We start from the raw sequence: 12,921 nt of genomic DNA on the forward strand, positions 1-12,921 counted from the left end.
GAAGTTGAGGGGGGAGAGCAAGCAGGAGCAGGAGGATGGGGAGAGGGGGAGCAGGAGGGAAAGGAAGAGACAGAGAGGGGCGGGGGAGAGACAGAGAGGGGCGGGGGAGAGACAGAGAGGGGTGGGTGGGAGAGCAAGGGGGTGGTGAGAGGGGAGAGTGAGAGGACAGTGAGGAGGGAGAGCAGGATGGAGCAGGAGGATGGGGCAGACGACGGTGCAGAATGAGAACAGCCTTGCTAACATAAATATACTTAGTTATGAGAATGGCTAATTTTGTTAAATTTTATAGATTTCACTCCAGATTTCGATACTTATTAAGTATATGGGAGCCGATCCTCCAATCTGAATCCAGATTTTGATTATATGCTTTAATTAGTCCGGCAGAGTAGATAGTGTTTCCAAGCCAAAGCACGTTTGATTAGGCCGAAACAAAATGGCGGCTTAAGAACCCAGAGATGTTGCAGAGGGCTGACCATGATTGTGCTCTGCCATTTTGGTAAGGCCTATTTTGTTTTGTCTTTGTTATGAGCATCCCATTAATCATCCTCAAAAAGGGTGTTTTACCAAACCCAAGCACTCAGCTTTCATTCTTGCACTCCCTTGGAGTTGGAAAAGTATGTATGCAAAGTTTGGGGCCATGAGGTTTCATGGTTTTTGAGTTGTGGAGGACACACACACTGCCTTATATTATTATAGATTTAACTAATAATGGCAGGAGCAGAATGAATTTGGAAGTGTACAGAAACATTTTGGCTGCCTATGTCCAAGAAATTGCCTCCAAACACATTGAGCATCGCTTCACCATGTAGCAAGGCAATGACCTAAAACACACTGCCAACGCAACCGAGGAGTTCATCACGGGGAAAAAGTGGAAGATTTTAGATCGGCCAGGTCGATCTCCTGATTCAAATCGGACTAAGCATTGTACTTGTCTTATTATGACGTCATGCATTTTATTTGCTGAAGAGGAGACTAAAGTCAGAACCCCCCCAAAACAAACACCACATGAAAATGTCTGCAGTAAAGGCTTGGCAACGTATCTCAAAGGAAGATACTAAGAGTTTGGTGATGGTGATGGGTCACAGGCTCGATGCAGTTATTGCATGCAAGGGAAATGCATCCAAATGCAGTACTAACTATTATACAGGGTCCGGCTGGGAGGTGTGACGATTTTCAGAAAACTCGTACACAGTTATTTTTAGTCGAATTTCAAATTTTTGTTTTTTAATTTTTAATTTTATTTTTTTTAAATACAGACTTGGCATTTAATACGGAATATTTTTTTTTTCTTGACCTGGGTTTAATTTCTGAACTCGGTATATCAATCTGGTGAGTTTCTTTTACCCTTCGGTGATGTCTTTGTTAAAAGAACCATGTCACTGATTGTCTGTCGCAGCAAGAAGTCAATAACAGGATTATATCACAGGTGGCGTGACAAAATGTACGGACAGGTACATTTGACGATTGGCTTCACAATCGGGTATATAAGGGTTGTTGCGTTCTGTATTAGTGGAAAACAACTGCTGCACGTCTACCAAAGTTATTGCCGCTTCCCCTGGAGATGGTCCGTCAACTCGACAATGCTGTTTGTCATTTAGTGGTGGCTTTACGAAATTCTGGCATGAAACAGCGTGCGATTGCTTGGCAGTATGGCACCACTCAAGGTCAGGTGTCAAAGATCCTGAAACGAAATGCTGAGAGGGGTGTCCCTACTCCAATACCGAGGCCAGGACATCCCCGCAGAACCACAAGGAGGGATGATCGCCAGCTGCACCGATTAGTCCGCAATGGCTGTACCAAGTCAGCTAATCGGCTTAGGGCTGAGTGGCAGCAACTGACAAATGTGCCTGTATCCAGAAGGCTAGTTGACCAACGACTGGTTCAAGCAGGCTATCGTGCCAGGCGTCCCCTGAGAAAGCCACGTCTGACCAGACAACACCGCCAGCGCCGATTGCAGTGGGCCAGAGAGCACCGTCAATGGCAGCCAGGACACTGGAATCACGTGATCTTCAGTGACGAGTCTAGATTTCTGGTCTATCGTCATGATGGCCGTGTCCGAGTGCGCAGACAAGTACATGAAGCCTACAACGAAGATTGTATAGTGCCAAGAGTCCAAGCTGGAGGTGGTGGGGTGACCGTTTGGGCTGCTTTTCATGCAGGGGGCAAAACTGACCTGGTTGTTCTGAATGGAAACCTCAACCAGTTCAAGTACAGGGCCATTCTGGAAGAAACATTGCTTCCATTTGTTCGTGCAGCCTTTCGAGGAAACTTTGTCTTCCAAGATGACAATGCACGGCCTCATCGTGCTCGCATGATCCAACACTTTCTTGCTGACCGTGGTGTAGAGCATATGGAGTGGCCTGCCATGTCCCCGGATGTGAATCCGATAGAGAACTTGTGGGCAGAATTAATGCGTCAAATCGACAACTTGGACCAGCAGCCTGCCTCTGTGCATGAATTGCAGAAGGCTATTGTAACTGCATGGCAAGCGATTCCTGTCCAAACCTTGGCAAATCTCGTGAACAGCATGCCTCAACGTGTACGTGCGTATTCTCCTGAATGCTCGTGGGGGTTACACGAAGTACTGAACTGTAATTTTACTGTCCGTAATCCCAGTCGTAATTTAACTTTTGTTTTTGTTTAAAAATTTTTTGGCTAATGTGCAAAATAAAGATATACTTCTGGAAAACGCACAGAAGTTTAACACAGTACTGTCCGTGAATTCAGTTCGATATCAGTTGACATCATTTTCAAGGATCAATTTATTTGCTTCAAAATGTCAAATGTGGTTTTTGTTTCTTTTAAAGGTCACATTAACAAAATCTAGAATAATTTCAGCATAATTCCAATGAACTTTTGGTTCTAAGTCATCTTGAAAAGTAAGTTCACCCCCATAGTCAGGTTCACTATGTCAATAAATTATATTTCGTTGAAAATCATGGTAGATTAGCAAACCTATACATTTTTGGAAAGGTTATAGCATAAGGAAACTAAAAATCAATGTTTACATTTGGAGAGATACCTGTATGGCGGCCATTTTGGATTTTCAAAATGGCCACTGTAAAATACATATTTTGTTCTATTTCTGCCTCTAATTACCCTAAAAACTTTTTAAAATATACTAAACCTATATTTTCAGGGACAAGGAATCCAATGAAAGTATCAAATTAGTGCTATGGGGAATGGTAAGACACGAATCAAAGGTTTTGAATTGCAAAATACTGTCTTTATATTCGCGATAAGTTGCATAATCAAATACATGTTATCATTTTGTACAGGCAGTTAATAACATCAAAATGTGTCACAATAATTCATATCACTAAACATACACAGGCAGTCAGCAAAATCATATAAAACACATGCAGTCAGTATAACTTCACATCTACACAGGCAGTCAATGACAAAATATACACAGGCAGTCAATGGCATCAAACATACACGATCACAGAATATGCCATTTAGAGTTCGTCATCACTGTCCTGTGTGTCGTATCCGACAATATAGTCCGCATCGTTTTCACAGTCCGTTCCACACAAGCAAAGGTCGGTCAAATCGAATTGGTCGAATGGTCGATCGAATCGAATTCGATGAATCGAATCGAATCGAATCGATCGAATTGGTCGAATGGTCGATCGAAGCGATTGGTCGAATGGAATTGGTCGATTGGTCGAATTGGTCGAATCGAATTGGTCGGAATTGGCAAATGTAAACATTGATTTTCAGATTTTCCATGTAATAACGTTTCCAAAAATGTATAGGTTTGCTAATCTACCATGATTTTGAACGAAAAAACATAGTGAACCTGACTACCACAAAAAAAATATTCCATATTAAATGCAAAGTCTGTATAATGCCATTTAATACACTGTAACAAATACATTTAAAAAATGTAATTCATGTTTGAATTGGGTATGACAATGCAAGTGGGGGGTCTAGCGCATGCGTGATGGCTGTTGGTTACTCGTTGTTAGGCGCCATTTCAGTAGCCATGGAGCTGTGGACGATTGAACATCGCGTCTTTGTTGTTGAGACGTTTATTCAAACGGGTAGTTCGGTGGTGCTTACACAGCGCAGATTTCGTACTCACTTCAATGTTGGTCGATGTGGCGCCGTACCGTCTCAAAACACAATATTGAAGTGGGTAAAAAACTTCAGGACAACTGGATCTGTGAGGCCGGGAGCAGCTCGGGGAGGTGATCGAACCGTTAGGACCCCGGAAAACATCGAAAGGGTTCGACAAGCTGTGGAGGCCAGCCCTCGCCGGTCAGCGGTACGGCACGCTCGCGCTTTCCAGATGTCAGACAGATCAGTTCGTCGGATTTTGCACTTGGACCTTCATTATCACGCGTACAAAATCATGGTGGTTCAAGAACTGCAGCAGAATGATTTCGTACGGCGGTTTACGTTCGCAGAAAGAATGCTGGAACTGCTGAGGGATGCTGCTGTGCTGAGAAATGCTGGAACTTTTCCGCGCGTCTGCAAGAATGCTTGGACAAGAACGGCCGCCATTTAGATGATGTCATTTTTCAAACATGAATTACATTTTTTAAATGTCTTTGTTACAGTGTATTACATGGCATTATATATGTAGTCTTTAAAAAAAAAAAAAATTGAAATTCGACTAAAAATAACTGTGTATGAGTTTTCTGAAAATCGTCACACCTCCCTGTACTACTTTAATTTACTTTAAGTTAATCTGTTCCAATACTTATGCTTACCTAAAATGGGGGTACTGAAGAGAAAAAGTTTTATTGTTCTACCATGATAAAATATGTATGCATAGAAATAACAATAAATAAAAGCTGACCTGCTGTGCTCTTGCCTCACATTCACATTTTGATCTCAAATCCAAATTTCTTGAGTATATAGCAATAATAACAAATTTGACTTCACTGTTTCAATACTTATGGAGAGCATGGTATATACATCAATTGTAATAAAATAATGATTTAAAAGATCATTAAAAAAAATTCCAACAGCCGAGTAGAATTTGAAGCAGTGGGGGAAAACATACGTAGGAATGGGTGTGGATAACTATGACAAAAACAGCAATAAAGGTACAAAATCAAGTTAAGGTTAAACTAGATGAAAACAAGAACAGCGCTCTTCGACGTCGTCAACGTCAACCGATATGCCTCTGCCCACATTATTACATCATTATACATACTTGTACCAAGCTTGATTTAAATCCCTTCAGTTGTGCTCAAGTCTCAAATGTTTTACCTGACATGACCTCTGACCTATTGATGCCGAAATTTAATCAGTTCATCCTTGCATCATAAGTTTTGGTTCATAAGTTCATCATCATATACCAAGTTTGGTCAAAATCCCATCATTGGTTCACAAGTTAGCACGGTAACAGAATTTTTAACTAACGGGACTTCTTGACCCCATAATCTAATCAGTTCATCTTTGCATCATTATACATTATTGTACTAAGATGTACATTGTAATTGTATTGTACATTGATGAATCATCCTGCCTGTGAAACACAAAGATGACAGCTGGGTCGGGTGGGATTTGAGCCCAGGCCAGACAGCTTTGACGAGGGTGTGCATAGCTCTAGGCAATCCTGCCAGCCCCCGTGTTAATATTATTATCATTATGCCATTATCATTGGCTGCTTTCCGCCGCCGAAATCCAGCGCGGCTTGGGCGATTCTGCCCCTGTTTGGAGAACACCCAGCGAGGCCTTCAATGGGGCCGAGCGAGCAAGGCTTCCGCTGCCGAAATCCAGCGCGGCTTGGGCGATTTTGCCCCTGTTTGGAGAACACCCAGCGAGGCCTTCATCGGGGCCAAGCGAGCAAGGGCGTGTCGGGATCTGGTTCGCGCCATTGACCGAGTGGTTCACACCAACCGGAACTGTTTTCGGATGACGTGCTGATGTCCTTGGACTTCGCGCCAGGCTCTGGGCCGACCGGGCCGACATGGTGTGTGGTGCTGATATTTTGAGAGGCTTGATTTAATACTCCATCCTCTCAACCCCACCTCCTTTTCTGCTACCCCGCCGTTATTATTTGCTAGTATTTTTTAGTGAAAGCCCACAATATATTATATCCTTATATATATGTGCACATTATATATATGTGCTTATATATATGGACTTCCTGGTGTTGGGTGTTGGGCTAGCGGCTAGGGTGCCGGCTTAGGATCCTAGGATCCTGGGTTCGAATCTCGGTCGATCGCCGAATTAATGCCAGGGGGGTTGACTCAGCCTGTCATCCTTCCGAGGTCGGCTAATTGAGTACCAGTTCACTGGTAATTCCCTGTTTGTCGTTGAAGGCGGCAAAAAGGGTTGGCGTCAGGAAGGGCATCCGGCCGTAAAACATTGCTTCAAAAAGGGGACCAAAAAACAACAACTACCACGGTCCCCAAAAAGGCCAACCCCCGCTTTGCGGGGAAAAATGGCCTCTAAACGGTGGTTTTATATATGGACTTCCGCTTCCGGTCCGCTCGAGCAAGGAGGCTTGCTTCGATCTCTCCACAGCATCGAAGTCCTTTCCAAGGGTGTGGTGCTGACCGGGCCACCGTGGTGCTGGCCGGGCAAACATGGTGTGGTGCTGGCCGGGCAAACGTGGTGTGGTGCTGACCGGGCCAACGTGGTGCGGTACTGACCAGGCCGCCATGGTGTGGTGCTGACCGGGCTGACGTGGTGCGGTGCTGACCAGGCTGACGTGGTGTGGTGCTGACCGGGCCGACGTGGTGTGGTGCTGACCGGGCCGACGTGGTGTGGTGCTGACCGGGCCGACATGGTGTGGTGCTGACCGGGCCGACGTGGTGTGGTGCTGACCGGGCCGACGTGGTGTGGTGCTGACCGGGCCGACGTGGTGTGGTGCTGACCGGGCCGACGTGGTGTGGTGCTGACCGGGCCGCCGTGGTGTGGTGCTGGCCGGGCCGCCGTGGTGTGGTGCTGACTGGGCTGACGTGGTGTGGTGCTGACCGGGCTGACGTGGTGTGGTGCTGACCGGGCCGACGTGGTGTGGTGCTGACGGGGCCCCCGCAGCGGTGATTCCCCCCCCCCCCCACCTCCCCCCCCCCCCCCCAGAATTTCCATGTTTTAAATGTTTCCCAGTGTGTACCCTGGATTAGAATAGGTACACCGTATCCCTGCGTGTTGTAAGAGACGACTAAGAGGGTTGGCGTCAGGAAGGGCATCCAGCCATAAAAACATTGCCTCAAAAAAGAGAACCATGACAATTACAACTACATATGGGCAGGGTACAGCCCGAAGTGGAGATCGGTTTCTGAGGTTTAGGACATGGAATGTAGGGACAATGACAGGGAGATCAGGAGAAGTGGTGGAAGTATTGGTCAGAAGAAGAGTGGACATATGTTGTGTGCAAGAGACGAGATGGAAGGGAAGTGGTGTGAGAATGGTGAAGGGTAGGCAGGGACAGAAATACAAGTTTGTGTGGCAAGGGTGCCTGGAGGGCATGAATGGTGTTGGTGTCCTGTTTTCTGAGGAGTTTGTAGACAGTGTGGTGAGTGTGACTAGAGGGAGTGATAGGTTGATGATGGTGAAAATGATGATTGGAAAGCACTTGGTGAATGTCATCTCGGGATATGCTCCGCAGGTTGGTCGGAGCGATGAAGAGAAGGACAAGTTCTGGTGTGCGATAGAGAAGCTGATGGAAAACGTTAAAGATGAGGAAGTTGTTGTGGTAGGAGGAGACCTAAATAGACATGTGGGAAGGAGTATGGATGGTTTTGAGGGAGTTCATGGAGGTTACGGATATGGTGTGAGAAATGGAGAAGGTGAAAGGATTTTGGAGTTTTCTGATGGAGCTGATTTGTTGATTTGTAATACTCAGTTCCAGAAAGAGGATAATAAGCTTATTTCATACACGGCAGGTGGGTCGACGACAACCGTTGACAACCTGATGGTGCGTAGGCGAGATAGGGGGCACCTCTGGGACATAAAGGTGATCCCGGGGGAGGAGGCTGTTTCACAGCACCACTTGGTTGTCTGCGACATAAGGGTGAAAGGTGTGAGGGGAGCTCGGCGGGTGAAGTGCCAACCGAGAATGAAGGTGTGGAGGTTGAAAGAGGTGACAGTAAGGGAGGCATTAAAAGAGAGGCTGAGTAGTGAGTATGGTAGAGGATAATGTGGTTGAGCTTGAAAGTGGTTGGATGTCAATGAAAGCTAGTCTGTTGGGAGCCGTTGGTGAGGTATGTGGATGGACAAAAGGACCACCGAGGCACTCGGAAACATGGTGGTGAGACGATGAAGTTGGAAAGAGGATTGACAAGAAGAGGAAGAAGTTCAAGGAGTGGCAGAAGGCGAAGGGTATGGGAGCAGAAACAGCAGAGCATGAAAGTTATAAGGCAGCCAAGAAGGCTGCAAAGAAAGAGGTATCAAAGGCGCAGGCGGCATGTAGGAAAATGTTCGGAGAACGCTTGGATTCGGAAGAGGGTCAGAGAGCAGTATTCAGGATTGCAAAGCAGATAGCGAAAGAGAGGTGTGATGTGATGGGGGTGAGTTGCTTGAAGGATGAAGTGGGACAAATCGTTGTGGACCCAGATGGAATTAAAGGAAGATGGAAAAGATATATGGAAATTGGAAATGCTGTTGAATACAGAGAATGAATGGGATGGCAACATAGAGAGTAACCCAGTTTTAGGACCGGCAGAGAAGATAACTGAGAAGGAAGTTGAGGAAGCGATGAAAGTAATGAAGAGTGGAAAAGCGGGAGGGCCGACAGGAGTTGTGGGAGATATGTTGAAGGCAGCAGGAAGTTGGGGTGTGAAGAGAATGACAGAGATCTGTAATCTGGCGGTGAAAGAAGGCCGCATTCCAGTGGATTGGGAACTGAGTACCCTCGTCCCTCTATACAAGGGGAAAGGAGACCCTCTCGAGTGTGGCTCGTACCGAGCAATAAAGTTATTGGAGCATGGAATGAAGGTATTGGAAAGGGTGTTGGAGAGGAGGATAAGGAAGAAAGTGAAGATCGACGAAATGCAGTTTGGATTTATGCCAGGAAGAGGAACGACAGACGCGCTTTTTATTGTGAGGCAGTTGCAGGAGAAGTACATGGAGAAGAGGAAGAAGTTGTTTCTTGGGTTTGTTGATCTAGAGAAAGCATTCGATATGGTTCCACGCAAAGTATTGACATGGGCAATGAGGAAGTTAGGAGTGGAGGAATGGTTGATCAGAGTCGTGATGGCAATGTACAAAAGAGCACGCACAGCTGTAAGGACGAAGGATGGGAACAGTGGTGAGTTTGAGGTGAAGGTGGGAGTGCATCAGGGGTCGGTACTAAGTCCACTACTATTTGTAGCTGTGATGGAGGTGCTGGCTCAGAACGTAAAGGAGGGTTTACCGTGGGAGTTGTTGTATGCAGATGATCTGGTGTTGATTGCGGAAAGTATGGATGGACTGAAGGAAAAGATGAACAAGTGGAAGGAATGTATGGAGACAAAAGGTCTGAAGGTGAATATCGGAAAGACGAAGGTGATGGCAAGTGGTAAAGCATGTGGTGAGGTGGAAAGAACTGGGAAGTGGCCCTGTGCTGTGTGCAGGAAGGGTGTCGGAGTGAACTCCATTCAATGTACAATGTGCGCTGAGTGGGTTCATCAAAAATGTAGTGGTCTGAGAGGGTCATTAACCAGTGTGGCAGCTACATTCAAATGTAAGGTGTGCACAGAGGGAGCTGCAGATGGAGGAAATGTTGAGTTGGATCTTGGAGACGGCGTGAAGCTGGAAGGTGTGAAAACATTTTGCTACCTCGGAGACATGCTGAATGGAGAAGGTGGATCAGACTCGGCAACGGTTGCTGGAGTGAGTTGTGCATGGAAGAAGTTTCGGGAACTGAGTGGCGTGCTGATGAGGAGGGGAGTGTCGTTGAAGCTGAAGGGAAAGGTGTATGCTGCATGTGTGAGAAGTGTTATGATTTATGGGAGCGAGACATGGGTAATGAACGTAGAGCAGCAACGAAGGTTGGAAAGGGTGGAAATGCGAATGGTTCGATGGATGTGCGGAGTATCGTTGAGAGAGAGGAAGACAAATGATGAATTGCGAAAAATGATGGGAATAGAGCCTGTGATTGATGCTGTGAAGAGGAACAGGTTGAGATGGTTTGGTCATGTGTTGAGGAAGGATGAAAGTGACTGGTTGAGAAGAGTGATGGAAATGAATGTAGAAGGAAGTAGAGGACGGGGAAGACCGAGAAAGACTTGGCTAAAGATGGTGGAAGAAGAAATGTGGGCAAGGGGGTTAACAAGGAGAGATGCAGAAAATAGGGCAAGATGGAGAAGATTGTCATGGGGACCACAAGGCTAACCCCCGTTCTAGCAGGGAAAATGGCCTTAAAATGCATGTTGTTGTTGTATACATTATTGTACTAAGTTTGACTTAGATCCCTTCAGCCGTTCTTAAGTTATTACAGTAACGAAAACCTATCATGGACGCACAGACGGATGGCCAGACAGCTGGAATGACAACCGGAAAACATAATACCTCCGGCAACTTTATCAGCAGAGGCATAAAAATGTTATGGCTACATTAGACAATTTTGCCAAACTGTACTTAAGGCTCAATTTTAAAGTAGGTCGACCTGGGAGTGCTATATTAAAGTTGATCGACATACAGACTCACAAATTCACTGACTGACACAGACAGATATAGACAAGTGCACACAGTCACGCACACATTCACACACACACACACACACACACACACACACACACACACACACACACACACACACACACACACACAGTCACACACACAAATCACCAAATGATTAAAAAAATCGACAGAACAACTAAAACTACTCATAGTAAAACGGTTTTCCGAGGACATTCAAATTGAATTTGGACTAGAAAAGTGCGCCAAGTGCACATTTGTACAAGGTAAACCAGCAAAACCAGACAACATAAAAATTGACCTCGACACAATAATACAGCAGTTAGAAAATGAAGCATCATACAAAATATGAAGAGGGCCACCAAATATGTTTTAAACAAATGTGCAAAACAATCCCCAAAAATACCTACGTAGAACGAAGCTGATCCTGAAAACATACCTCTCCCCAAGAAACAAAATCAAAGCCATAAACCAGCTCGCAGTACCAGTGTTCTAATATAGCGGTGGAACAATAAACTGGCCCCAATCAGAAATCAGCAAGTTAGACATCAAAACAAGAAAACTCCTTATCGTCCACAAAATGTTTTTAAAAAAACAGTGCATCCCGAGAATATACCTGCCAAGACGAGAGGGAGGGAGTGGTCTGATGGAACTCAAAAAGGTGCACAGAGTGACGAGTGTAGAACTAGCTGAGTATGTGAAATGCTCAACAGACTATCGGATGCAATTTGTAAACAAACATGAACACAATAAACCTGAAAAAGTATCCCAGCTCATCTTGCAAACTTTTCCAAAAACATGTGCGAATAGAAGATGTCGCACAGGAAAATTAAACAGCAACAAATACAGCCCCAACAATTGCAAAAAAGACAAAAGAAATATATATTAAAAAAATCAAGAAATATACACCAACAACTGGGAGAATGACAAAAGAGCAGGAAAATACAAAAATAATATTTGGACAGAGTGGGGATAGACAAAGAGGCTCATTGGAATGGCTAAGAAGAGGTCAGCTCAACTGGGACGGCGAACAAATCATAATAAATGCCCAAGATCACGGACACTACACCAATTGATTTAAAACGATGGTGGGACTGAGCCAGACGGACAAGTGTAGATTCTGCAAGACAGAAACAAAGTACTAGTCACCTGCTCTCGGGATGCAGAAAACTATTATCAGAACAATTTTACACAAAACGGCACAACAAAGTATGCAAAGTGATTCACTGACATATCTGCAAAAAATCAACATCCCAGTTCCACGAACCACGAACCAAGGGCAATCATTGAAAATGAGGACGTCACATGTTCACGTGCGACCCAATAATCCCATCAAGCATAAACATAGAAAACAAAGCCTCAGACTGCCAGACTAAAACCCGCCAATGGAGATAACAACCAACAACAACAACAACACACACACACACACACAAAACATATACACACATACACATATATATACACACACATACACAGCCACGCACGCAGGTACACAGATATGTACATACGCATGCACACACACACACACACACACACACACACACACACACACACACAGGCATGCACACATGTACGCACACACAAACAAACACACACTATATACTTAATAAGACTAAAATAAATTGTTTACTAACATTTTGTTACAACCACCCATTGTTTCCACCCTGATGACGTTCGAAAGCCAGGCATAGTTTGGGGGATGTGTGCCTCCTCTTGGTGAAAGGAAATCCATTTTGGAGGAAAGTAACCAAGGGGTCAACATTTTGCCTGTATCCTCCATCACATCAATGCCAAAGCAGTGAGGACAGAGTGCAAGCTTTATAACAAGTAGGCAGATCTCATAAACGTCCTTGGATGAAAGAGAATCACATAATGCTGACTTAACAACAAGCTATTTTAAAAGAGAACTTTGGTTCACAAAATGTTGTGGTTCACAAAGAGATCATTAGGTTGTGGATAAAAGGCAAGAAGTGCAGTTTTGACAGTTCTGATGTTCATCATCTCTCTCAGGAAGGAGAGAAGGCCATAATTAAGAAAACTCACCCCGCTTCTTCTTTTTCACCTTCTTGCTGCTTCTGCTCTTCTGAGCCTCTTCTGTGAAACGCTCCTCTGCTAACTGTGCCGCATCCGCACGTGACAGGGTGGAGATTAGCCAGCCATAGAGGAGTTCAGAAAGGTACCTTGTCAGTGAGACCAGGAGGACAAAGGACATGGGAAACAAGAAAATACCACAACGGTACTCAAAAGAGAGTATACCTCCACCAGGCTGAACCGTTTACGTTTTGTATTCCACAAATAGGCCAGATCAGGATTCAGACCTGAACCAATGACATTCCC

At 45.0% G+C, this 12,921-nt stretch overlaps 1 protein-coding gene across 6 annotated transcripts in view; it reads right to left on the minus strand.

The window, feature by feature from the left end:
- The window catches only part of NAA35 (N-alpha-acetyltransferase 35, NatC auxiliary subunit), a 161,087-nt gene that overhangs the window by 20,268 nt on the left and 127,898 nt on the right, over positions 1-12,921 (minus strand). For all 6 annotated transcript variants that reach the window (XM_068107647.2, XM_068107648.2, XM_068107645.2 and 3 more), the window contains one exon: positions 12,628-12,764. In XM_068107647.2, the coding sequence (XP_067963748.1) occupies positions 12,628-12,764 (137 nt within the window). The remainder of the gene's footprint in view (positions 1-12,627; positions 12,765-12,921) is intronic.

This window comes from Myxine glutinosa, chromosome 2, assembly GCF_964187855.1.
Source record: "Myxine glutinosa chromosome 2, kmMyxGlut1.1, whole genome shotgun sequence".
In the NCBI taxonomy this organism is placed as follows: domain Eukaryota; kingdom Metazoa; phylum Chordata; class Myxini; order Myxiniformes; family Myxinidae; genus Myxine; species Myxine glutinosa.